At 40.7% G+C, this 27,565-nt stretch overlaps 1 protein-coding gene, 1 long non-coding RNA gene and 1 other non-coding gene across 9 annotated transcripts; 2 read left to right on the top strand and 1 right to left on the bottom strand.

Moving 5' to 3' along the window:
* Nucleotides 1-37: 37 nt before the first annotated feature.
* On the bottom strand, nucleotides 38-3,665 carry LOC107310264. 2 transcript variants are annotated; one of them, XR_001553539.2, is made up of 5 exons: nucleotides 2,819-3,665; nucleotides 2,617-2,718; nucleotides 1,796-2,020; nucleotides 1,650-1,696; nucleotides 38-125 (listed from the first exon to the last, which is right to left on the bottom strand). It is a non-coding gene; the product is annotated as an uncharacterized LOC107310264 (long non-coding RNA). The 2 variants fall into 2 exon arrangements; XR_004306238.1 differs by lacking the exon at nucleotides 1,650-1,696 and having other exon boundaries at nucleotides 39-125; nucleotides 1,750-2,020.
* On the top strand, nucleotides 3,083-27,534 carry MYBL1 (MYB proto-oncogene like 1). 6 transcript variants are annotated; one of them, XM_015855752.2, is made up of 16 exons: nucleotides 3,083-3,148; nucleotides 7,439-7,544; nucleotides 7,677-7,748; nucleotides 10,178-10,270; nucleotides 11,071-11,291; nucleotides 12,942-13,131; nucleotides 13,356-13,430; nucleotides 14,296-14,400; nucleotides 15,235-15,468; nucleotides 15,768-16,136; nucleotides 16,579-16,721; nucleotides 17,125-17,239; nucleotides 18,914-19,030; nucleotides 19,117-19,221; nucleotides 23,148-23,327; nucleotides 24,882-27,534. In XM_015855752.2, exons 1-16 carry the CDS (start codon nucleotides 3,102-3,104, stop codon nucleotides 25,008-25,010), a joined length of 2,301 nt encoding a protein of 766 aa, XP_015711238.1. In that variant the 5' UTR covers nucleotides 3,083-3,101; the 3' UTR covers nucleotides 25,011-27,534. The 6 variants fall into 6 exon arrangements, with proteins under 6 accessions (XP_015711238.1, XP_015711240.1, XP_015711237.1 ...); XM_015855754.2 differs by having other exon boundaries at nucleotides 3,085-3,148; nucleotides 7,442-7,544; XM_015855751.2 differs by lacking the exon at nucleotides 3,083-3,148 and adding an exon at nucleotides 4,126-4,524 and having other exon boundaries at nucleotides 23,148-23,309.
* TRNAY-GUA lies at nucleotides 3,399-3,488 on the top strand. The gene is given in 2 exon segments: nucleotides 3,399-3,435; nucleotides 3,453-3,488. It is a non-coding gene; the product is annotated as a tRNA-Tyr (tRNA).
* Nucleotides 27,535-27,565: the final 31 nt, after the last annotated feature.

The raw sequence follows: 27,565 nt of genomic DNA, 5'->3' as shown, positions 1-27,565 counted from the left end.
TTTGCTGAATTCAAGGGTTGAAGCTCTCACAGTAAAATATCAGCTGTGTGTCTTGCTAACAGCCTGTGCACAGAATCATCTTCCTATAGACTCCAGGCTCCTCCATGGTTCGGCTTCTTAACAACCTACAAGCAGATCATGCACTGATTATTTTTAACTTCCTGACAGTGATACTAAGCACTGTGCCTTCTGAGGAATAGTTTCCTTGTATTGCTTATCTGTCCAGATAAACATTTAATTGCCTTCCTGATTTCACACTGAGATTTTGAGGAGGGTAGCAGCAAATAATTGCAAACTTCTGCATATTACTCCAGTCTTCCCATCATTTCAGCTCTGTGACCCTTTGAAATAGAATCATGACTGGTATTTATTTTTATTTTTTAAAATTCATTAAAGGCTTTCCCAGGAAATAGATGAAACTGTTGCAGAACTGGAGCTGTAACAAATGAGCTCAGTAATATACACACAGGCTTAATGTATTGCCTAATAATCGGGTAACTTTTTACCACTGCAGCTTGGTGAAGTTTTTTTTTGAAGCATCAGCATAGTGCAGAAAGGGACCCGTTACCCTGCAGGAACGGTCCCTGATGTGCTATTGATCAGAGACATAATTAATGCATAGTGTGTATGTATGAAGTATATGTACTATTTTGCCGCAGTTCAGCAGAAAGCTTAGCAAAAAGGCATGAATTACAGGGCAAATTACAGGATTATTGCTGAATCTTTCTGAGGACTTTGGCAAATCATCTGGGTAAGAGTATGTGTGTGTGTCCTATCTTTGGAAATGGAATGCCCGCTGCTGCTAGCACTTTGGGAACACTTACAAAACCAGCCAACAGATAAACAAGAAAAAACAAGCAGAATGCACACAGCAGAAGGTGGTTCTAGTGATGTTTGGTGTTGGTTTGCCAGGAGACCCTACTAACTCAGGCAGAGGGAAAGCAGCAAAGTGGCACTGAAAGGATACATACTCAAGAACCGTGAGCATGTGATGGTTGTAATTCGCTTCACACTGCAAACCTGAACCTGCAACAATGTTTTTGCATTTGGTCTTGTTTGTCAGGCCTAGGTTGGAATGGACCTTTCCTTTGTGACGATGAAGGCAAGCAAAGATGCAAAGCAGGACTTGCAGAATGGGGCTCAGATACTACAGACTGGGGAATCATAGAATCATAGAATCACCAAGGTTGAAAAAGACCTAAAAGATCATCCAGTCCAACCATTCATGTATTACCAATAGCTTCCAGTAAACCACGTCCCTCAACACAACATCCAGTCTTTCCTTTAACACCCCAGTGTCCTGCCAGGAGTCTATTGAGGCTGTGCCTGCCTGATGGCTTATACACGATGACAGCCCAGAGAGTGCATCAAAATGGTGGCAGGCGAGGGAGATGCTCTTTATCGTACTACAGAGATAGATCTCCATCCTTTTCTTTCTTTCTTTCTTTAGTCATGAATGAGTACAAGAAACTGCAGAGTATTGGACCCTGTCACACAAGACAATAATACAAATAAGATTAAAAATATATATTATGTGAGACGCATATTTGCTTACTGATATATGCCAAGAAGAGTGTCTACTGTATGTCAAAACATATGGTGTTTATGTATACATACACACATTTAACAGCAGGACTGTCAGTACTTACTAATTTAGTAGTTTGACTCAGCTCACGCTTTCCTTAGCATCTATTTTCTACAAATTAAGAACATATGTATTAGTATGGGAGCATACAAGGAAGTACTTACTGAAACAACAGTATTTTTATTTCAGGCTCCTTTGACTTTAACATACATGAATACTAAACAGTGACAATTCATACTGTATGACGCTGATGACAAAAATCCTGTTCCAGGCAAGGTGAGCTTTGTTCTTCTTCTTCTATTTTTAATTACAGCTTTTGTCACAGCTTTGATGTGGGTAAGCCTGCTGTGCTGTCATCCCCGGATACTAAAAGCAAACCCCAGTGAATGTGGGTTGTACTGAACACCCGTACAGAAAGCAGCGAGCAAAGACCGCCTGCAAAATAAAAGATCAGAAAAAGAACCAGACTGTGAGAGACGCACTGATATGAATTCATCCTTTAAGTATCTCCCATACTTGGGAGAGTAGGTTTGTAACGAATGTTTGTTAGTTAGAATGCTTGCTGTCATTCCTCCAGAGGTGTATTATGGGATGTGCCAAGCACTGATGTTCTGGTGTGCGAGAGCAGGGGGCGCTGCAAGCCAAGGTTTCTCACGAGCAGAAAGGAGACGAGCCTATGTAAACATACAGATGTGAGCATATATATACGTCTAAACTCCGCACATACAAGGCTTTATTATGCAAATAGATGCAATCTTAAGACGGCCACAAGAGGATGTGGTGAGATGTTTGGGGTGCTTCCTTTTTTAATATATAGGTGGGTAGTGGTTAGAGCAGCCACCCAACAACTGGGATGGCTGGGCACGATTGAACCCGCATTACTCAGTTCTCTCTTCTCAAGTGCATGTGTAACCACAGGGCATCAGTGTTTCCAGAGGAGGAAATAAGGGGAGGGCAGAGGGTTGTCCTTGCACTTGGTGTGGATATTGTGCTCCTCACATGGCTGCCAAGGGCTGCTCCTGTATCCCTACCTTGATCCATCATCAGTCAGCTGCAGAGGGGAGGCCTTGGAAGTGGGAACCTCACGGCTTCCTCTCTAGGCACAGACACTGCTCCCTGCATCCTAACTTGTTCTTGGAAAGAAAAAGAAGGAATCAATATACATATGGTTTGCCCCACACAGCTTTAGGAAGAGGATGAAGGGTATCTCTGGCCCATCTGGTGCATGCTCACTCCTGAAGGAGGTGCCCAGGGCTCTGTGCAGCAGAGGTTTTGTAGGTCTCAGCGACCTCCTCTTGCCAGGCCTGTGAGACGATGGTGCGTCCAAGACCAGTCAGCCCTGGGGGTACTGTAACACTGTGTTTGGGGATGCAGAAGTTTGTTCTGGTGAGTGATTCTCTCCAAGCAAGCAGTGCCTGCTGTGCAGCCGTGCCCCTGCCTGTAGCAACGCCTCACACCAGGGGAATGCTGTGAGGTCATAATCTCGCCCTTTAGAATTTTCACAGCTTCGGGCTGCATGTACCAGGAGAAAGTGAAGGTTGGCAAAGCACACAAGCTTGGTGTGTAAGTATGTGTGGTACTGTGTGGCTTTTCACTTTTTTGGGTGGCAGCTGCTTCTCATACGGTGCATGAAAAGAGCTATTTATTATTATTATTATTATATAATCAAAAATAGTAATAATAATATGCTCTCCAAAAGCAGCGTGACTGTGACAGGCCCCTCAGTCTCCCTCCCCACAGGAGAAGATCGCACGCCGTGTTCCCGCCGCGCCCGCCGAGCTGTGAGGGGCGGAACGGCGCCAGCCGCCAGTTCCCTTCGATAGCTCAGCTGGTAGAGCGGAGGACTGTAGAGGCGCCGCCTGCGGGAATCCTTAGGTCGCTGGTTCGATTCCGGCTCGAAGGAGGCTTCATTTTGCCCCACAGGGCCGCGGCCGTTTTTTCCCTCTCGAGGCCGGGCAGCCGTTTCTGTGCCCCGCGCGGGCTGCTCCGTCCCCGTCCGCGCGGTGCGGGCGTTACGAGGCGGCAGCGCTGGTCGTTGGGAGGAGCCTCGCGGCCCCGTTACGCGCCGTCCCCGCCGCTCCTCCTCCTTCCCCCCCCGCCCCCGCCTCGGGCTGGCGCGAGGATTCGCGCGGCCCCGCCTCCCCCCGGCCCCTCCCGCGTCCGTGTCGCGTGCGGCGGCGGCAGCCAATGGGGCGGCAGTCCGCCTGCGCAGATTCAAACGGTGGCTCGGGAAGGAGGCTGGGCGCGAGATTCGGCAGCACCGACCGAGCCCGCCGTGACTGTGGCGGTGGCGGCGCAGCCGGGGCCGCGGGGGGGGGGCGGAGCGGGGCGAGGTGAGGCGAGGTGAGGCCAAGACGGGCTCGCCGTCGGCTCGGTGCGGGAAGGCGCCGTCGGAGCCCGCGGCGGCTGTGACAGGAGAGAGGGCGGCGGGCGGGAGAGGGGCCGCTGCGCGCCCCGTCCTTGCGGGCAGGGCCCGGCCGAGCCATNGGGGGGGCGGCTGGCGGCGGGCGGGCCGGGCAGAGCGGGGCGAGGTGAGGCGAGGTGAGGCGAAGACAGGCCGGGCGGCGGCTCGGGGCGGGAAGGCGCCGCCGGAGCCCGCGGCGGCTGTGACAGGAGAGAGGGCGGCGGGCGGGAGAGGGGCCGCTGCGCGCCCCGTCCTTGCGGGCAGGGCCCGGCCGAGCCATGCCTGACGCGCTCGGGCCGGGCCGGGGCTGAGGGCGGCCGGCAGCGCGTCTGCGGATGCCGCGGAGCTCCGCGGGAAGGAGGGAACCGTCCCAGGAACGCGAAGCCTCCGTCGGCCGCCGTTGCCCCTCTCCTCCCCCCGCCCTGCCCGAGCTCGGCGGCTGCGGGGCGGGGAGCTCGGGCGGGGGCTGGGGAGCTCCGCTGCCCTGGCGGCCCCCCCTATGCTGCGACCCGAGGATGGCCAAGAGACCGCGCAGGTGAGTGCGGCGCCGCCCGGCCCGGAGCGCTGCCAGCTGCCGTCCCCGCCTTCCCCCTCCCTCCCCGTGCTGGGTGCCGCCCCCCTCCCTGCGCAGGTGCCCCCTGCCCGTCCCCCTCCCTCCTCTTCCTCACCCCCCTCACGGCCGGCCTGGGTGCTCCTCCTGCGGGTATCCCCTTCTGCTGGGACACAAACAGTCCCGGGGTGCTTTTTTTGCCTTCCTCGGGGACAGCTTTCCTCACGGGCTTCGGTAGCGGCCGCAGATGGCTCTGATACGTTTGTTGTTTACTGATATGGAGATGGGTGTGTCTTCGCTTTGAATTCAAACGTGGGTCTGGCAGAAGTACTTTATTGCTCCTGTCTTAAATAGAAAAAGTGGTAGCACGGCGTAAAAGGAGAACGAGGACCGAGATAGTAAAGGATGCTCAGTGAGCAGCGGCACTTTGTGCACTACCTGGGGCTGCTGCAGCGCTCCCGTGGAGCTGCTGCTGTTCTCAAAGTCGCAAATAGTTTCTTTGGCAGATACTTTTCTTATGAAAAACCGCAGCTAAACCAAGAAAGCGATGCTTTGGAGTTCTTGCTGTGTGAGGAGCAATGGTGCTCTGAAGGCTTTGCTGGCAGAGGCTCCGGTCTGCAGGAGCCGGCTCAGGGAGTGTTTGTGATGCTTGTAGCAGGGTGCCTTCAGCTGCACTCCTGCAAACTGTAGTTTCATCTTTACGAAGCTTCATCTTGTTCTCTCTGTCAGGAGTGTGAAGGGCTTTGATGTCACAGCAGAAAATAAAACTAGCTGTGGTCGTAGAGGAGCCTCTGGCTAGAGATCTGGAGCTCCAGGAGAGCGCTGTGGTAGTGAATGGTGATGGTAAAGCCCAGTCTAAACCAGTGTAGTTCCAAGTTCCCAGAAGGTGATTTCAAGGTCATTAGTTAAAGTGTGGTGTGAAAAGAAACTATAATTTTCTTTGCACCTAATGGAATGAAGTTTAATTTTCATAAAGATTGGCTCTTTGGTTGTTTTTTAATTATTATTACTTTAACTGGGATGTATTTTTATTGTTTTTATTAAATAAGAATTACGTAATAAAGGAAGACTTGAGTTAAGAGATGTTTAAAGGCGGCCTGTACGTAGCTCATGGAACACTTCCTTGTTCCAGTGACTCGTTTGATGGAACTTGGTTCTAACTATGCTGTGTTAAGTCCACTTTCACAGCTGCTGTGAGTTGCCAGGTGAACAGTCCAACCTCATTGAGAAGCCTTTTGTTCCCAGTTGGAATTGCAGCAGTCCCAAACATCCTTCTGTGTCGGTCTTACAGTCCCATGTCCCGCTCAGCACAAGGCTGATGATGATGCAGCAGCTCCTGTGTTGAGCCAGGTGTAGGTGACTCATTGCCTGCAGAGTGCACTGGCTCCAGAACTGTGGGTACGAGGCTTCCAGCGACCCTCACCTCCATTATTTTCTTATTATATTTTAATAATTTTAAAATCTGGGTGGCTTTTCACATAACCCAAGTCTTGGTGCTTGAATCTGGCTGTTGTGTAGTGGTTGAGCAGGAAGGTGCTGCTGGCAGTGGGCTGAACTGCCAGGCCAAATCCTTGGTTATAAGTAGAATCATAGAATTACCCAGGTTGGAAAAGACCTTGAAGATCATCAAGTCCAACCGTAGCCTAACCATAGTACCCCAACTCTTAACAACCCTCTGCTAAATCATATCCCTGAGCACCACACAAGTAGATTGTATGGTGTGCTTGGTATGAACTAGGATTATAATACCAAGGTATGCTCTTGAAATTGGTCAAGAGCCTGTGGGAAAGAGGCAAAAAAAGAAGTTAATGTGCATTAACTGACAGGCACAATTGGCTGCTCTATGGGCTGTGTGAGCGAACAGCGGGTTCTAGAATTAATTCAGAGCTCTGCCATCTAATAGTTGTTAGGACACCAGCACAGGTTTGCTTCATTTCTGAGCAAGGCTTTATTTATTGGGGGTGGGGAGGGAATAATGCATTCCTTGACTGGGAAGATAAATTTAGTTCTGAATAGGAACTTGTGATATTGTGCTTTATATTGATAACAAAATGGGTGAAACTTAAAACGTGGTGTGGAGTTCACTATAATTAGGGCTGTATAAGTAGCTGTGAGTCTCCTCTGTGTCTCTGCTGTAACTAACACAGAGGATCTGCCCTTCCTGATGCTAGGCCTAGGTTTCCTCGCTTGTTTAAGTTTGTGCTGTCCAGCATGAATCACTGACGTGTAAGTTTGAGTGTTGTTTCCATGAAGCATTTCCCTGTGCTTCCTATTTGAAAGGCTTTGTTTATTAAGGCTGTGAAGCAGGGATTTCTCCAGTAGATGGAGTGTGACCTACGTGGAGCTGCAATCGTTACCTGGTTTCCCGCCCCGCTGACTCTTACCCAGTGGGTCAGTGCGTACAATGCACTGATTTCTTGCTTCACTGTTTCTGTCTTCCAAGCTGTGATTTGTATCTGTAACGCTGAGGAGATACCGAAGGCAGGAGACCACTTAAAAACTCAAGCTGACAGTGAATTCTTCAGTATCCATGTGTTTGTTGTAGGGTTTATGGAGGTGGAACATGAGTAGATCTTTTCAGACTAGTGATCCTTTCCTTATTGTTTTTTATTTTTAAATAAAGATTCACAAATGTGGTACAAAAAGATGATCTTAACAGCTTTTGCTTTAAACTTACATCTTCTCTTGGCATGATTTATGTCTGCATCCTGGTATACGGCCTGGAAATTCAACCAAAGTCTGTTCCTTTGATATAGTGATTATGAAGTTGCTACTAGAGGCAGGTCTTACGTTAATGAGAGCTTCATGTGAGGATATGTAATGATCGTGGAGAAAACTACAAGTAGTTAGAATAAATTAGAGTTGTCTGTTTCCAACTTCTTCACCCTCTTGTTCTCAGCAGTGAAGAAGATGATGACTTTCAATACGCAGATCATGACTATGAAGTCTCACAGCAAAGAAGCTTGAAGAAGATATGTAACAGGGTGAAATGGACACGTGATGAGGTGATTTTTGTTTTTATTTTTATTTTTTTTAATGCATTTCCTTACTATTTTATGTTGGTCAAGTATTGAAATGTGTTTTTCTTTAGTATTGGGGTAGCTTGTAATACTTATTGGCTGAGATTGTCTTAACAGGATGAGAAGCTAAAGAAGCTGGTGGAACAAAATGGTACGGACGATTGGGCTTTCATCGCTAGTCATCTACAAGTAAGTTGAAATTTCGTTTCACTTAAGTTCCTTCTGATTTTTTCTACTTTGATCTTATGTTTTAGTTTGGAATTGAGATGAAACAAACCAGAAAGCCTACTGTATATGTTTATGTATATGTAAAGGATGCTTGTAATGTGGGCTTGAATTCTTGCTCAGACTTCAGGAAACTTGGGGCTCAGGTGGACCTGAATGATGAACTGAAATGACTTTAAGTCATCAATTTAAAAAAGTATATGCATTTTTTCATTTGAATCCACACTTGGTATTTGCTTTTGTTATAGAACGTATTCTGATTTTACATGGGTTGTTTCCCTTGTGGTGATTGCATCTACAGTTCACTATTTGCTTGTGAAGCGGGTAGGAAAGTGGATTGCACCTGAAAGATTGTTTCAAAGGAGCAGGATTGATTCCCTAGCACTTTAAGAAATGGTATTTGTATGTTTCTGTTTTTATTTTTCATTGCTGTTGTTACAGGGACATCAGCTTCCCTATTAAATGTAGATCTCTCCACTCAGTGATATCTTTGGTTGCTACTAATGGAACCTTAGCACATTTCTTGAAAGTTTACTATTATAATTTTTTTAATGTTCTGTTCTGGCAGACAACTGGAATGAGTGAAGGTGCTGTCAATTCAATTGCTAAATGACTCATCAGCTGTATGAGCTGCAGTGGTAGAAAAAGCTTGCAACAAAACAAACGATGGTTCTTTCTGTTCTGATTAAATGTTGTGGAAAAATATAAAAACATGGTTAGAATTTATGAAGGCTGAAATCACTACCAACAAGTGGTACAGAGTATTTGGATGTTAGAAATCTAAAAATTAAAACTCTGTTTCTGGTTCCTGTAATACTGAGTGGGATGATATGGTTGAAGACAAATGCTTCTTGAGACAGGCAGCTGTTGTTCAGCTGTGCGCAAGTGAGGTTGATAAAAGATTCCTCAGCTATCGTGGGAAACATACACAGAGGATCTGACTGCCCATGATTGAGGCTGGATCGGCTGGTCTGAGCCCCCTGCTCAAGCACAGTCATATGGGGCAAGTCCTGGGCAGCCAGCCCTGATTGACTGTATCCAGTCAGGTCTTAAATATCTCCATGGATAGAGACTCTACAGCCTCTCCAGGCAACCTGTTGCTGTATTCAAATTACAAAGCCAAATAATAGGGATTGGCTCGAGTAGCACTTTGTTACTGACGCTCTTTTGCTAGGAAGACCAACTGAATTACCAGCGTATTTTTAGAACTGTTTCATTTTTGGTCTGGGCACAAATAAACCTTCCTTTCTATTCTGCCCAAAAAAAGAACGCTGAAAGGTGACTCTCAAGGGGGAGAAAATGCAGCCTGTGTTTGTTCTCCCTCAATTTACTGTGGCTAAAGTGGATGACCTGAAATGACTTTGTTTTATCTCACCTTGTTTTATCTCTTACTTCTCTACTCCAAATGTCATGATTTCAGAAACTGAAGGTAAGAATATTACAAGGCTCCAGCTTCAAAATTTTTCTCCCACTGAAAATGGGAACAACTGGCATCTACTGGAAGTCTATATTTTACAGCTCATCTTTGCTGGCTAATTATGTGTTTATAATAATTAATTCCAGCGCGCTTTTAAACCCACAATGTCTATTTGTGATTAACTTGAAATTATGATGGTAATTTTAGATATAATGGTGCCTTTTGTGGTCTTGCAAACTGCCTCTTGTTTAACTTTTTGTTAGCATGGTAATGCTTTGAAATCAGTACTTGCTATCCAGCAGCTTGCACTGAAGACAGCAAATTACTGTGTCCTGACATCAGGAAAGGCATGCTACTTCGCTGTACTGGATCAAGGTCTCATCTGTATATTTGTAGGGATCTGGCCAATCTCCTGGTAATCCCAATTTCTCGTCCAGGTGCTTTGTAGGAGGTGAAGTGAAAGCTTCTCTTTCATAACCGGGAACAATATTTCAAAAGATCTTTAGTGAAGCTACAGAAAAGCACCATCTGTCCTGATCAGAAAAAGCCATGTTGTTTAATTAGTGTTAGCTAAACTTGATATAAACCTCTTTTCCTTAGAGCTGTAGTGAAAAACTGAGAATGCATACATTTGAGGCTTAGGAAAATATTTTGTTGAAAGAAAAAGTATTTCTTTGATCAATAGTCTATATGTGGAAAGAAACATTAATGTCAAAAGCATGTAAATTGCTTAAAGGTCAGAAAAGGTGGGGAGTAATGAGGATGAAATAACAAAGTTCTTCCTTAGAGGCAATTAAGTTGTTAACTCAATGATCAAATAAGACCATTGTAATCAGATTAGAATTTTGTGTAAAGTTGCTTTTTTATTCTTTTTTTTTTCCAGAAGTGTTCTTGCAAGGAAGAAATAATAGGGGAGAACTTTAAAAATAAAACTTAAATTTAATAGTGTACCAACTGCATTGGTCTTTTATTTCAGAATCGTTCAGATTTTCAGTGCCAGCATCGATGGCAGAAGGTACTAAACCCAGAATTGATTAAGGGTCCTTGGACTAAAGAAGAAGATCAGAGGGTAATGAAAACTAATTGATACTGTACTCCTTTACTGTAATAAAGCTAACATATGGCTGCTAGGAGTGACTACCTCTTTCTTAGGCTTCAACCCCACATGTGATGTCTCATACATTGTGTGACATACAGAATTACATTGCACTACACTGTTTGTGAGGGAAAAAAAAATGAAGCTGCTCTTAATCAGATGGAGTGTCTGGTATACTAAAGTGTTTTGTTCAGATTGCTGTGCAGAAGTGATCTCTTTATGGCATCAAAGGTCTCATTTACAACTTCTGTTTCTGAAACCCACCAAACTTAAAGGGACTGGGGCTGAGAGAAATTATTTCATGCTCTGCTATTAAAGAAGCTAATAAAAGCTCATTGGTTTCCTTTTCCACACTTCTGTTAATCTACTACACTGCAGCTTCTCGCCTGCAAAACCCAGACTCCCCGTAGGGAGATGCACTTTCAGCTTTCACATACTGTATTTTAAATTGACTGCTTATTCCCACTGTTTAAAACTAGTATTTGTCAAATTCTGAATATGACCTGCCTAACCCATCACTTAACAGTTTTCATCAGTCTTTTAAAGAAAAATTTCAAAGGTAATTTAAAACCAAACAACACAACCTAAAGACTATAGGAAGGGGTTGGGGAGTAAGATTTTATTTTATTTTTTAAACTGTCTACTTCCTTAGGCCTTATGTCTTATCAAATTGACTATTACAATCCTTTTCTAAAATGGGACTTCTTTTCGGGGGTGGAGGGGTAGGAAAAGTTAGGATCTGAAGTTATAACACACTTCCATCTGTGTTCCAGGTTATTGAATTAGTTCAAAAGTATGGTCCAAAGCGTTGGTCTCTAATTGCAAAACACCTGAAAGGAAGAATAGGCAAGCAGTGCAGAGAGAGATGGCATAACCATCTCAACCCTGAGGTAAAAAAGTCTTCGTGGACGGAAGAAGAGGACAGAGTAATCTATGAAGCTCACAAGCGTCTGGGAAACCGATGGGCTGAAATAGCAAAGCTGCTTCCTGGAAGGTGCTTTTCAATTCTATTTATGTTAGCTATTGCAGTATGGAAAGCAGTCATTACAAACTTCTTTTCAATGTGATTTGATAGTCAGAGTTAATCTGCTGGAAACCATTACATCTCTGTCTTGATAAATAGTGAAATCTGTATTGTTGAAGATTTCTGTATATGATTATGTATTCTTAAAAAGCCAGGAAATCAGAAGCACTTATGGCACCCTGCAGGGTTCTTTCAAAACCCTCCTGACCACTTATAATTCTTCAAATTTCAAAAAACAAAAAAAAAACCTTTTGCAGAGCTGAAGAGAGTACCTGCAGGTAACAGTGGAAGAATGCCTTAACATACTGTGATTCAATATCAAAATCCTTAAGATTTTGTGCAACATTTGCGTGGTGCAAAGCTTGTTGATAACTCTATGATCCCCAAGTTAAGAATGAATTTTATGGATTATTCTTATCTTTCAAGTGTGATTGCCAACTTACATGCTTGTAGAAAACAAGATTTCAGTGTATAAAAAGTTTAAAGAAATAAAATTTTAGCCTTGTGCTGTTAATAATTCAATGTTATGCTTCTCTCTGAATGTAGTGTGTGTTGAGAAAGTAACTTTCTAGCTGTGCATAGGGAATGTCGGCACCTGTTATGTTAGGAGAATGAGTCCTTTTTAATGTACATGTAGGAGTTTTTACACTTTGATTAAGCACTGAAGTCATGGATTTCAGGAAACCATTTGGAGGGGTGGGAATGCATTGAATCTGAATAGAATTTCAGGGAGGGAAGGTGAGTTTATAAGGACTTATATAAGTTTATTAGGCATTTCTAATTTAGCCATATCCATTGAGAGCAAATCCAAGATGGGACTCATTGCTGTAGAAAGAGACCTGGGAGACTGGTGAAGAATCTAACAGTAGGGCAATGAAAAGTTGGAATATGTCATGGAGCTGAGCTCAAGTGAAGGATGGAACTTAAAGCCAGTTTTATTTATGCATACCTCTTTAATGCTAGTAGTAACGGTACTAGTATTTTAGACCAATGCATTCATCCTCAACTTTTGCCTTGTGTTAAGTGATCTCATCATGTTTGTCAAGCTGTGGGCCTTTCCATAGGTCTGCAGAAGGTATTGGTCTTTGGCCATGCCTGCTTTCCCTGTACAAGGTGACGCCACAAGGCACTGGTACATTCTTCCATAAAACTGCACACACAGATTTAGAGCTGCGAATGCATGCTACCATTTGAGAAAATACGAGTTTAAATGACAAGAGCACTGTGGGTAGCGTTTATCACACTGCAGAACAGCAGGCCAAGTGTCTTAGCTTGAAGTTCTGCAAATTCAGTAGCACAGGGTAGCTGTTCTAGTGACAGAAGTTGGTCCAACTATCCAAGGTTCTCACCTATGGTAATTAACAGAAACGAGACCTTCTCTTTTGCTACTTGTAACATCCTGCAGACACAAAGTAGAAGGAAGTTCTGGAAAAAGCAGCTTTCTAGTAGTTCTATGGAAAATACCTAATATGTTGGTAATAAAACTTCTAATCAAAGTTACTAGAGCTTTCTGGTTTTGTGGCCTTGGATTGACTTTTGTGTGCAGACCTTGCGAACAATGCTGTATTTTAAACATTCTGAGATATGGAAGCCAGTTATTGTTGTACACTTTAATTTTAGGACTGATAATTCAATTAAAAATCACTGGAATTCAACAATGCGAAGAAAGGTGGAACAGGAAGGATATCTACAAGATGGTACAAAGTCTAGTTCTGAAAGAACCAGTTCATCCACACTTCCACAAAAACCTTGTGTGACTATGGAACACTTGCACACTCAGAATCAATTTTACATCCCTGTTCAGACACATGTAAGTTCTAAATTCAGAATAATTAGTGTTTCTCAGTTTCAAATTGTATATTTGGTTTGGAACTAGAAACTCGTCTGTGAAAGTGAAGATCTATTAGGTATTTTTGTGATGCTATGGTAAGTTAGGATTTCTAAACTACAGTAAATATTCTATGTATGATAAAATAGAAGTAATTATATAGGTTACTTTTTTTAAGGGTATTTAAAATGATTTGTGTCTTTTAGATTCCAGTGTACCAGTATGCCACACCAGAAGACAACTGTATAGAACATACTTCGGCATCTGCCAACTTAGTTCAGGTAAATTGTTACTGGATATTGCAAATAAAGAGAGTGTACTACATATACTGTAAGATGAGGAGTAGACATGTAACTTCAAACTGTCTCTAAGTCTTTATCATTCATCTAAATTTATGTATGTTCCTCTGTAAGTAGATCTTCTAACTTGATTGGCAGTCCTAGGTAGGAAAAAAGGAGCTGTCTTCATAGATATTGGTGCTGAAAGCAAGCCTGTTTGCTTCAGTCTCTTTTATCTCCTTGGGAGAGCTTTATATGGTGACAAATGAAGGGTATAAGAAGTTAGCTCTGTATGTAGTATATACAACAGTTGTGCTCATTTCTGACAAAAGTATGGCTTAAATTCTAGTTACTACCTAAATATTTAGGTTAAAATTTTAGCCTGTTAATATTATCTGGCTCCTGTGAGACTTAAAGACAGGATTTGTGAATCAGCTGAAGGTGCTGTTTTGCAGCATTCTAAAAACCAAAGTATTGAGAAATTCAAGTTTATTAAAAACAAACAAACAAACAAAAAAAACCCAACAAAAGCAGAGAATGATAACAACCAGTGACCAGTATATCTTTTTGCTCGTTGTTGTATGGTTTATTTCAACCATGTTCTGTACTCAGTGCCGTACTTAGCATTTATAGATTATCCTAGAAACTACATTAGAATAGTAACTTATATAGTATAACGTCAGATCCTTCTCCTGTTAATTTCTGGACTTGTTTTGCTTTTACTGTGTTACCAAATATGATTCAGCTGGTACAGCTTTGTTCCAGCAGATTGCTGGTAAAAATGAAGCTTAAGTATAACGTGGAATCCTTGCTGTGGAGGGGTGGTAAAAGTGGAAAATAGTCATGGCTTCTTTCTTAAATTTTTCAGCAGTCATTTATTGATGATGATCCTGACAAAGAGAAGAAAATAAAGGAACTTGAATTGCTGCTCATGTCAACAGAGAATGAAATCAGAAGAAAAAGATTATCATCTGTAAGGACTTTAAATTTCTATAGATATTTCAATAGACTTAGATTAATCTTCAGAAATGTAGTCATGAATCTTTGGATTTGTATTTTTTTTTCTGACTTTTTAAAATGGAAGCTGTCCATCAGTTGTACAACGAAGTCTATATATAGAATTGAAGCAAAATACAGTTTTCTTTACTGCTAAAGCAGCAGAAATATGACCTGTAATTTGACAGTTGTTCCTAATTTAAGAGCCATTATTTTAATCCCTTTCAAAAGTTAGCACATGCTTGTTCATGTCCCTGCAATTCAGTTCTGTAGATCAGCAATGTCAATCAGCTGTTTGACAGAGAAAAGCAAAAGATGTACTATTATTATATTTCTGTCAAACTTTTGTGTGTGTTTGCAGTACTTAATATCCATATTTAGATGTGTCAAGCAATACATAAATTCACACTACACAAAACTTTCATGAACTTCAGTTGAGAGTGAAAAGCTTGCAGGTGATCTTGAAAGGTATCTTGTTCTTTAGTGAAGATGAATTTATATTAAGGTGATGTTGAGGAACACAGGAAATTTGCATCACAGATGGCTTCCGATACATTCCTTAATCATCGATGTATAAAACATGAATGAGGGTTAAGATAAAAATCTGACATGATTTGAGAATGTTTAGTTTGTTAATATAAGGAAAATACTAACGGAGTTAATGTGAACAGATAATTAGTGTTTGAAAAAGTAAAATCAATAGTTATTTTTAATCTTTCCGCATTCTGCTCTTTTTCTCCCTTGCTTAACAATTGGTTTTGTGCAACTTCTAAGCTGAATAAGCTCAAAACATTTTTTTCAAACCTTTTAGCAAGCTGGAAGCTTACCTGGCTGGTCTGGAAGTTTTGTTATGGAAGACTGTGTACCTAATACACTAAATAGCCTTGGGGAACAAACAAGCGAGTTCTACAGCATGGAAGAAACCCAAGGCACTTCCGTTCAGCAGAATTCACCTACTAAGTATTTGGCAGTGGAAGCAAATGCAGTGTTATCATCTCTACAAACCATTCCTGAATTTGCAGAGACACTAGAGCTTATTGAATCAGTAAGTCTGTATTCATGCTATTTTTAAGAAAAGAAAACAAAAAGTTATTTAGGGACATTGGAGCTTAATTAGTATATAATATTTTTTATATATATACTGCACTTGGCTGTAGTTTCACACATACTGATTTGTTTTATCACTTGTTTTAAAATGTTTTGTGTTTTAGTATTGCATGTAAGGTGTGTGATTCTTCATTACATAAGCTGTGAGGGAAGAAAGTTCTAAGACTGGCTTAGTAGCTGTGAAATAATCTTAGATGAACCTGCTAGTGTTTGAGTGTTTTGTATCTTGCCTTATAGGATCCTTTAGCTTGGAGTGATGTCACCAGTTTTGACCTTTCAGAGGCTGTTGCATCTCCTGTCAAGCCAGCTCCATTAAAACTAATGAGGATTCAACACAATGAACGGGCTGCAGAGTGCCAGTTTAATGTCAGTGTCATGCTTGATGGCAAAAAACACAGTAGCGTCAGCGGTGAGGAAGAGGCGGTTTTCCCAACAACTCCAAATTTAACTAAGTATAGCACTCCACCTGCTATCCTCAGAAAGAAGAAGAGATTGCGTGTTGGGCAATCGCCAGTTAATGAACTGAACGATGGCTTGTGTAACGATGCCATCAATGTTGCACTAAAGCACACACCAGTGAAAACACTACCATTTTCTCCATCACAGGTGAGCTTATTTTCTAAATATGGCCAAGCTAGGAAGACTGCAGTGGCTGGGTTATAAATTACAAGTACTTCTCTAGTAGTGCATTGCAGCCTAAACAAATATGTCCAAAGACTTCTTAAAACATGCGTTTCAGGTAGATCCATCAAGAAATTAAAAAAAACAAAACAAAACAGAATTCTTTTGTTTTGAATACTGGCTGTTTTAGTGGGGGACTTGCTGCTCAGATCATCCTTACTCATGCAAGCAATTGTAGATAAAGGCCTATTGTCTCTGGCATAAACAAGCAGTAGGGCTTCTAAGAAGCTTCAGTGATAAATATGGCAAATGTCTTGGTGTATAAATCAAAACCAGTTTATTGGGATTTCTCAGTGAAAACCTTTCTGATACACATAGAGATTTTTAGTGCTTGATACCGTGCTCCTTTTGTCTTTTGTTTGCTTAGTTTTTCAACACTTGCTCTGGAAATGAACAATTTAACCTTGAAAATCCTGCATTTACATCAACGCCCATCTGTGGGCAGAAAGTTCTTATTACGACTCCTCTACACAAGGAAACGACACCAACGGATCAAAAGGAAAATGCAGGGTGAGATTATTACGTGAGGTATCTCTTTGTGTTGCTTAAATAAAAGCAAGTTTTTTCTAAACATTGAGAAATTACGCTACCTAAAGATGTGCGGTAAATGAGGTTTAGGAACTCCAACACTTAAATATTTGTATGATAGCATAAATTGGCTTTCTATTTAACTTGACAGAGACTTATACTTAAGTAATTTTTTTCCTTTTTTTAAAAAAAAATGCAGAACAAATTTAATTTCAATTTTTTATATTGCTAGGGTAATATTGTTGGGATTGTAATACTTAATGATCAATAACGGTGATATCTGTTGAGTGAATTAATGTATTTTAAAATGTTTGGCTTGTAGATTCATTTTATTTATCACTGTTGATAAAGTAAAATATTTAAACATGTTTTCTACGTTTCATAGTTTTCGGACTCCCACAATTAGAAGATCTCTGTTGGGTTCAACACCAAGGACACCAACTCCATTTAAAAATGCTTTGGCTGCTCAGGAAAAAAAGTACGGCCCTCTCAAACTTACGGTATGGGATGACAAAATTTATTTTCCTGTTATTTAAATTATAAATACTCCCTTAGTTTTTAGATATTGTAAGCCTTAGCGTGATCTTTGTAAGCATTTTCTAACAACGCTGATGTTTCAGTGGATTTCAGCACTATTCCGCAGACTGTAGATAAAACATTTCAGGTTTCTGTTTATGTTGGACACACCGTAGACCTTCAGTACAGTATGGAGGCATTGACTTTTTGGAATGGCGTTCAGTACCTGTAAATCTTCTAGGAACACTGACAAAGACTAAAACATTGCTTCTACATTTGTCAGTTAATTTAAATTGATGGAGCCTTGTTAATAGTGTGCCTACTACTAGGTGGTGGTAACATCAGCGTCTGAGAATTTAGTTTTAATGCTTCAGCATTCTGGTTTTCAAAAAGAAGAATCATAAGCGAGAGAGTGAATGGATGTGGGTTGTTCAGTCAGATAACCTCCTGACAGCAATCTGGTGCAGGTGTATGTGAACAACTTCTTTATTTTAAGCAAAATTCACATTTAACTTGAAAAAAAAAGTGCTATCTTTGGATCTTCTGGACTACGTAAGAGCTAAGCCGTTTTCTGGTTTGGGTTCTTCAATATTGTTAGAACTGAAACTTGATGTTTACCACAGCATGCTTGTATTCTGAGCTCTTTTGGATGAGAAGATATTTCGAAGTGTTCTACCCTTCTTAGGAGTTTACTTGAGTGAAGCCTAGAATTTTCTTCATCCTAAAAACAAAACCTTAATTTGGCAATTCATGACTCCTTTGATTCTTCTGGCAGTGACCAAAGATGACTTTTTTTTTGGTTGCCTATAAATAATGTTACTTTTTTTTTTTTTTCCCAAGTAATCCAATTTTTGCTTCTTTCTGAACCTAGCTTAGGTATGTTAATGCATAATAACTTTTGGAATTCAGTAGACATATGCTTTTCAAGTTCTGAAAAAATTCCAGCCAATGTATATTGACTGCTTTTTTGCAAACACAGAAGGTAGCTCAGACTTTGCCACAGGGCTTGGCACCATCTGTGTTACCCTATAGATTCACAGTCTCTCACTATGCAAATGGAGCGGTTTGGCATGACTGTTTCTGTCCACTGTTAACCTCCTGTTCAAAATCAAATGTTGAAGGCTTAAGGGAATTCTTCTCCTGTTGGTACACAAAGGAGCCATCTGTATGGCTTCTGTGAAATACTGTACTGAGAACTATTGGTGTCTTATTCAAAGATTAGTGTTAAGACTAATAAATTCCTTTCCTAACAAGAGTCGTACTTCAATAATACAGTTTTTAGTATGTTTGTGTCTGTACATGTGTGTATATATATGTGTGTCTGTACATGCTTAGTGCGCGTAGGGAATTTGTATTCCTTTTGTCAATGAGCAGCTATTGCTAAAAACATAGTTTGCATGTCTTGTTCAACACTAACTAACTGGGTGGGTTTTTGGTTTTTTTGAGGCACTGAGTGCATGTATGTGTTTTATCTGCATAGAAATTACAGGGAGTGACATGCATAGCTTTGAAATGTTGATCTTTAATTAGTAACAGTAGCTTAAACCCTTTATCTGCTATGTTTTGCAAGATCTCTTCTTTGGCAAAAGTAAAATGTGGTAGAAGCTAGCAGCTAATAGACTTCCTGTATTTTTTCCTCTGATTTTTAATTGACTTAGTCACAACCACTTGCCTTCTTGGAGGAAGACATTAGGGAAGTTTTGAAAGAGGAAACTGGAACTGATATATTTCTCAAGGAGGAAGATGACTCTGTGTATAAAAGCTGCAAGCAGGAGGTAACTTCACAATAATAATTTCAGCTTGGCAATAACAGCTTTTAAATAATATTTTACAATCCTTCTCTGCAAAACATTTATTGCAGCACAATTCTTCGAAAAAAGTCAGAAAATCACTGGTCCTGGATGCATGGGAGAAAGAAGAGCTTGGTGCCCAGCTCTTCACAGAAGACAGTGGCTTGGATGTACAGGTGGGAATTAATGCAATATGAATGTAGGATTGATGTCTTTCACTGTAGCAGCTAAAAGAGTTCGGTTTGAGGTTAGATTCATAAATTTATGAACTGAGAATCAGTTTCGTTTTTAAATATCATTTCAGGTACTTAAGCAGTAGTCGAACATTGGGCTTCTATTGGTTAATTCCTCCTTTCAGGCCTTGAGGGCACAGAAGCAGAAAATTCTGACTAGCGGAATGGTGTGGATGCTTAGTATTTTGTAGCTGCTTTCCATGCTGGTTAACTGAAAACTTCATCACATATGATACACTGAAGCTCTCTAAACCAAGTGCATGATGTTTATATCTGTGCTTTGTATGCTAGATGTTCAGGTAGATGTGATATGAGAATCCCTACTTTGCATCCTGGCAGCAAGTTTTTCCATTTCCCATTTAATATAATAAAATAATGATATAATAAATATAATAAAAAATAACAGCCATGTAGGAGGTAAAGCTGGTGACGTTTCTCTTCCTGAGACAATCTGAATACCTCTTCCTCAGTGATCAAGACATCAGAAGTTCAGATATGAACCTGCCTTGGTCCCGCATTCCTTTAAAAAGTAGCTTTATATTATTCAAATAGAATAAGAAAATAACTTGATTTTTAATCTTGTAGTTTTTGGGGAAACTATTCAAATATAAATATTAAAATAATGCACGCAGGTGTTTAATTCTGAGTGTAAATTTCTATGAATCTTGATCAGGCATTATGCCCTGTTTAAGTACATAAAAAAACACGTGCTTAAGACATACCCCTTTCTGATTATTGTAGTTGGTTTTCTAAATTCCCCTCTTAAATGCTTCAGACTCCACCACAAGCATATGTGTCTATTAGGTCCTAGGTGCTCTGCCACCTAGTGGAAATTCCCTGATTCCCCAAAAACATCTCTCGTGAGTATTGCTCATAGCTGCAGTTGTTCAAAACAGAAACAAAATACTCAGTGTTCATTTAGTAACGTCATGTTATGGCATGCTGTATTGTCCTTCACTTATGCTCAGGTTATTAAGCTAAAAATAAGGTGCGCCATTATGTATTGCTACAGTGGATTGGGAGGAATCACTTTTCTTCCTTTCCAGTGACAGAGAGGTGCTGGTGCAATGGGAGTGCTCTGCTAGGAGGAGAGATGCTGGTGATATCCGATTTAAAAATGTCTTAAGTGGAAATTGTGCCTCCATGGGGAGGTCAGCTAGGAGTAAAGGTAGAATAAATATACAGAGGTAGTTTAACATATTTTAATGGAGTGTTTTTGTAAGCAAAATAATACTTTTGCCAACGTTGTTCTTATCTAATTTTATTCTCTAAAACTGCTATATACATTTCTTCTGCTTTGCTGCAGTAAAGCTGGATTTTTTTTTCCTTTATTGCCAAAAGTTCTCTTAGCACATAGAACTCATCTGTAGAATGGTTTCAGTTCTTAAAACAGTTCTTGCCTTGATAGTAATATGACAGCAGAAGAAACTGAGGAGGCAGGCAACCGGCATGGCTGAGCAAGGACCTGCAGCTTAAACTGAGGAAGTGGAAACAGGGCTGTGTAGCCTGGGAAAAATACAGGAACACTGTCTGCATGTGTAGAGATAGGATTAGGAAAACTAAGGCACAGATAGAGCTGAACTTGGTAAGGGATGTGGAAAAATAACAAGAAGGGGTTCTACAGGTACGTACACAGGAAGAGACAGACCAACAGGAGTGTTCCTCCTCTGACAGATGAGGAAAGAACAGTAGCTTTCTCAGATATGGAAAAAGCTAAGGAGCTCAATGAGTGCTTTGCCTTGGTCTTCAATGATCAGTCTCCCCATGTCTGCAGGATCCTGAACCTCTAGGTGTGGGTGAGAGGAGTGGTTTCTGTCCCACTGCAACAGTGGAACAAGTTCAAGATCTTATGAAACTGAATGTATATAAGTCCATGGGGCCAGATGATATCCATCCTAGGGTTCTGAGAGAGATGGCTGATGTGGTTGCCAAGCTGCTCTCCATCATATTTGAAAAATCATGTCTGTCTGGTGAAGTCCTGGTGAATGGAAAAGGGAAACATTACTCCCATTGTTAAGAAAGGAAGAAAGGATGACCTGTGGAACTACAGGCCAGTGAGCCTCACCTCTTTGCCCGGGAAGATCATGGAGCAGATCCTCCTGGTTACCATGTTAAGACACATACAAAACAAAGAGGTGATCTGATACAGCCAGCATGGCTTCACCAAAGGCACATGTTGCCTGACCAATCTGGTGGCGTTCTGTGATGGAATGAAAGCTGGTAGACAGGGGAAGGGCAACAGATGTCATCTGCCTGGATTTCTGCAAAAACTCTGACGTGGTTCCCTCACCACATCCTTCTCTTTAAATTGGAGAGGTATGGATTTGAAGGATGGACTCTTCAACAGATAAAGATCTGGTTGGCTGGTTGCAACCAAAGGGTTGATCAACAGTTCTGTGTCAGGGTGGAGGCTGGTCACAAGTGGTGTCCTCCTGGGCTTGGTCTTGAGACTGGTGCTCTTCAACATCTTTATCAGTGACATAGATGATGAGATTGAGTGCACCCTCAGCAAGTTTGCTGATCACACCAAGCTGAGNGGTCTTGAGACTGGTGCTCTTCAGCATCTTCATCAATGCTATAGACAGTGGCATCGAGAGCACCCTCTGCAAGTCTGTAGATGACACCAAGCTGAGCAATGCAGTCAATATGCTGGAGGGAAAGGAAGTCATCCAGAGGGACTTGGACAGGCTGGAGAAGTGGGCCATGAGAACCTAATGAGGTTCAACAAAGCCGAGTACAAGGTGTGTTGCACTTGGGCCTGGGCAGTACCAGGTATTTACACAGACAAGAAAGACTTGGGGGTCCTGGTGGAAGAGAAGCTGGGCATGAGCCAGCATAGTGTGCACTTGCAGCCTGGAAGGCCAACTGTGTTCTGGGCTGTGTTAAAAAAGGGGTGGCCAGCAGTGAGTGGGAGGTGATTGTCCCCCTCTACTCAGCTCTTGTGAGGCCCCATCTGGAGTACTGTGTCCAGGCCTGGGACCCCCAGTACAGGAAGGACATGGAGCTCTTAGAGCGTGTCCAGAGGAGGGCCACTAAGATGGTCAGTGCTGGAGCTCCTCTCCTGTGAGGAAAGGTTGAGGGAACTGGGCTTGTTTAGCTTGGAGAAAGGAAGGCTCTGGGGAGACCTCATTGTAGCCTTCCAGAACTTGAAGGGGGGAATGACTGTTTACATGGGCTGATAGCAAGAGAACAAGGGGGAATGGTTTTAAACTAAGACAGGGAGGTTTAGGTTGGATATTAAGAGGAAGTTTTTCACACGGAGGGTGGTGACGCACTGGAACAAGTTGCCCAGAGAGGCTGTGGATGCCCCATCCCTGGAGGCATTCAAGGCCAGGCTGGATGTGGCTCTGGGCAGCCTGGTCTGGTGGTTGGTGACCCTGCACACAGCAGGGGGGTTGAAACTGGATGATTATTGTGGTCTGTTTCAACCCAGACCATTCTGTGAAGCTATGCGCTGTTTGTTTTTAATGTAATCACCTTGTCCTTACTTTCACAATGGTTCAACCAGGACTGAATTACAAGCTTTTTTCTTTAGCATTGTTTTGTAGTTGCCACTTGGTAAAGCCTTGCTCTTAACAAAATATCGTCAGCAGTAGCATGGCTTCAAACGGGACAGAGAAACTGTCTACTCAGTAATGCTGAAGTCACATTAGGCGCTAGTCATCAGAATTGACTAAGAATCACAGTGTACACCAAGCCAGTTCACTTACATAATGTATATCACTTTTCCTTTCAGCTTTTTTCTTAAGGTCTATCTGATAGTATTTGCTTTGTTGACTTCTCTGATCACAGCAGTTGAATATTATTTTTATCAGATACTGATTACTATTCATGTTCCTTATCCTTTTGTTTTGTTTTTTAATTTATAGTCAGAAAATGCATATACTACGTCTTTATTAATGATACCATTGTTGGAAATACATGACAACAGATGTAACTTGACATCAGAAAACCAAGACACAAATTCATCAAACAAAACAAACGCAGCAATTAAGAAGAAACTGAATGCGTGTTCTTCAAAAAACGTCAAGGTGGAGAAATCCCTCCAGGTTTAGTTTCCAAGTATTCTTTTAGTTTGGTTAGCAGGTCAACTATTTAACAGTTTCTTTTTTGTGTGTGTGTTTGTTTTGTTTCTGTCTTGTTTTAATGTCTGTCTGGAACTGTTCTACTGAGCTTTCTAATGTTGGTCAGTGTTTCCACTATCCTTATTTTTCATAAGTTGGTTGTATGTCCACAGAGTGTTTATTCATACCTAAGTTATTTAAATACAACCCAGATGTTCATACTGAGTGTCTTCTAAGATTCCCATGTGTATGCAGCATAAAGCCAGGATAGCAGAGACTTTCAAGATAGGTTTGAAGAAGTCAAGCACTAAGAAAATTCACAGCACTGACTTGTTGCAAACTAAACCTCCATAGCATCGAAGTTTCTTGGATGCGTCCAGTGTTCATAATAGCTCCAATGGGATTTGTTAAACAGAATTAATCCACAGATTCTGTTTGTAATTGTTCTTGCAATGTTGCCTGTTCTTGTACAACCCTGTGTTTTTCATACTGCCTGAACTGTTACTTAGCTCACATAGTGGAACCTAGTTTTTTTTTTTGTTGTTTTAATTTTTAATGATAAGAAAGAATAAACATCACATAACTGTGCTATTCCAAAACAGCATTATTAAATGCTATGAATTGCACTAATGGCCAGTGCATCTGCCTGGCTGAGAACTACGCACTTCAGAATGCCTGAAAGGGGACTTAGTCATAGCGTACTCAGCCATATTCTTATTGAACCATCTTTCTCTTTTCCTTCCTTCCCCAGGGAAATTCAGTTTAGCAGTTCTTCTAATCACAGGGGCCTTCCATGAATCAAGTCATGCTAAACTAATAGAGAAATTCAAATGGCTGATTTTTCTCTGTGATTTTAGATGAGTTTTTCTCCCTCCTACACAATGAGATCCTTGTATTCTTCCTTATGCTGTACTCTGCTAGTGTCAGTTCTGATTCTGAGCTACAAAAATCAGTTTGAGATTCAGTGTCTCATGTAAACGTGCAGGATTTGCTTCCTGGTATAAGCAGGACAAGTGACTCTTCCATTCATTATTTTTGCTTCTAATGCCTTTACCATGTCTGTCTGTTCTTGCACAGCTGTCAGTTTGGTTCAGTTAAGTCCTTTACAGTATTTTTTTTCAGCTGCCAAATTCTTTTGCCTTCCTTGATGTCACCCAGACAGCTGTCAATAACGCTTTTTGCTTCTTGTTGAGCTTAGCATATTTAAAGGAGAATATATCGAAAAAGACAACTTAATTAACTACCCTTTTGTGTTTCAATTGCTGAACGAATCTGTTTTTAAGAGCATTTTTTTGGTATGTTATAGCCTGAAAATGTAACACAGATGTACTGCTGCTGAGATGGGCTTATGGGAGGATGAAGGAGCTTTATCATGAGTTTTAGGTATTGTCTTGCAGAACAAAATCTGTGAAATACAGTACTGCTAGGATTTCATAATCTATTACTATTCTAAAAGGCCACGTGAGATTGGCTTAAGTCTAAAGAAGAAATATTTCTTTTAAAAGAAGAAGCTTTTAAACTGAATTTTGTTTTATACAGGCAAATTATGAATGGGAAGCAGTTGTTTATGGAAAAACAGAAGACCAGCTTATCATGACTGAACAAGCAAGAAGATATTTGAATGCATACACGGCTACCAGTAACACTTCAAGGGCTCTGATACTGTGATGGTCACTGCAACTGACAACCGTCTCTTTCTATTGAAATGGACTCAGTGTTGAAGGGGATGCCAGCACAATACTTGTGAATTAAGTCTTTACTTTGAGACAGTCTGCTAAGGGAAACCTTCAGGCTACCTTAAAGCTTCCTTTCTTCTTTTGACTGACAAAGAACGGACACGTAACTCCTGTATTCTCTATGAAGCGATAGTACAAACAGCTCTGCAATGCATTTCTTACATATTAAGAAAGTAACACCCTTAAGTGCTATAAGGAACAGCAAAGAGCGTTGCAGTACATACCGAACATACAGCTTTTAAGTCTATTTTTCATATTTATTTTTTGACTTGCCTTGCTTTTTTTCTGCTAGTGTATAGAGTAGGTTCATAGATTGTTAATGGTTTCTGAATGAACAACATACGTGACTGAATGTGCTTTTGCTTATGTAGCATTTTCCTAGTATGTAAAGAAACACAATGGAGAGGCGTATAAAGGAAGGATAGAAAGTTGCACTACTAATTTTTGGTATGCTGCAAAACAGTGAAATTAACTACAGTGTTAAATATATTTATTTGCAAATGGTACTAGAAGTAGGCAGAGAGGAGTGAATTAGGTTGTAGTGTAAAGCATCAGTATTTTCTTCATAAATCTCAAAATGAGATGATTGTTGAATGTATTGTACAGCGTGTAGTAACAGGGAAAAATCTGTAAATTGGAAAGGAGTCTTTTTATAATTTATTTTCATTTTAAAGCTTAAATGTAGATATTTATATGTATGCAGGTTGTCTAGAAGCCAACGTTGTTTCCTGTTAAAACAGCTGAAACGAAAGAAGGACAAGTTTAAACCTTTAACCTTAACGTATGGTATAGCAGAAGAATGACAGAGCTGAAGTGTACAAATCTATACTGTATGTTACATCGACATAAAGATTGCACTATACCCCTGAAATCATGTTGGTCTACAAAACAGTTACAAGGTATACCTGCGATATACATCAACTCCTCCCATACCTTGTTTTAATGTACTTAGAAAAGGAGGTTAGGGTCCTATATGTGACCCAGAAGTACTTTGTCCTGCATAGGAACTAAAAACTAATGCATTTTATACCTTATTATTATTATTATTATTATTTTAAAGAAACTTGGCACCTTGGATCTCAAAACAGTTGTATCTGCACTTAAGTTCGACCATTATATACTCCCTAAATGTTTGAAGAGCAAAGAACGTTCTTTTATTTATGAAAATCTTGGTCCTTATTTAAAGGTATACAGGTCACAACAGTTGCTTTAGTTGCCTATTTTAGGTATTTGCACTTATTTTGTCTTTTTCTTTTTGAAGGAATGTTTCCATTTGGTTTTGTTGTAGAAATTTTTTATGTAGTTAATTTCTAGCAAGTGGCAATGGTGTGTTATCAGCAAATACTGACAGGTAAATAGAACTGTACACTGTAGTTTTAGCTATTTATGATTCAAACACTCTTCCTCTCCACTCCCGGGTGTGCTGCTACAGGCGGTGGCAGAATCGGCTTGCTGCTATGAGAGATGGAAAGAGCGAGCATCATATGCACTGTACGTAAAACTACAAAAATGATGTCAGGTTCTCTAGTTAACTTTGTGAGATCAACCAGTACTATGCAGGGTGTGGAAAGTATTCCTATCATTTTAATATCAAAGATGGTAGAGAATAATTTATCGGTGGGGAATTTGTCGACGCAAAGAAAGTAAATTGGTTATTTAACTATTTTAAACATCTCAGAGCTTATACAATCCTTATTTTTAAGAGTTGTTTTATTTTATTTTAAATATTAAATATTCACCTGGCTATGATAGTAGTAGGCATAAACATTTTTAGCAGTTTTTAATTCAGACCAAAATTTTAAGGAGGAGGAAGGAGGGGAATCTTATAACTAATGGGATCAGAAAAGATCCATCATGCCATAATTGCTCCTCACCAGTGAGATCCATGAGGAGGGAATGGGAGTTCTTGGCAATACCAGATTTAGTTGTACATCACCAGAGTAGATTTAACAAGAACGTTTTATGCTGGAGACCGCATTTAATTCTCCAAGGATTAAATAACTTCTTCAGAGAGAATGAATATCCAGAATTTGGATGATATATTTCAATAGAAATGGTATCATAAAAACTCCCTATTCTGAGTTTAAGCATAGATTTATTCTAAGTAGTATTAATTTGGTTTGGTATTGGTTGGATCATCTAGTTAACGCCTATTTTGTTTTTTTAGCAAGAAGGTTTTAATCTTTGATGTCAGGCATCTTTTATTATTTTTTGAATGTTGTGTGCATTTGCATTTCTTTCAGTTTATAAGCAGACCACATGCAGCAGCCAAACTTGCATGAAAACTAAATACATATTACTCCATTTTTTTGTTTGTTTTAAGGTTTGACATAACGTACAACAAACACCTTGTTTATCTTAGTTTTTGTTGTACAACAAACTTTTTATGTAAGAGAATCTCACATACAAAGCAGACCATATTAATTTCAGAAATAAAGCATCTACATACCAGGTTACTGTATGTCCCTTTTGTTTGACAACTTCAAC

This window comes from Coturnix japonica, chromosome 2 (assembly GCF_001577835.2).
Source record: "Coturnix japonica isolate 7356 chromosome 2, Coturnix japonica 2.1, whole genome shotgun sequence".
Lineage (NCBI taxonomy): Eukaryota > Metazoa > Chordata > Aves > Galliformes > Phasianidae > Coturnix > Coturnix japonica.
The sequence above is the reverse complement of the archived record's forward strand: the minus strand, read 5'-3'. Positions and strand labels throughout refer to the sequence as shown.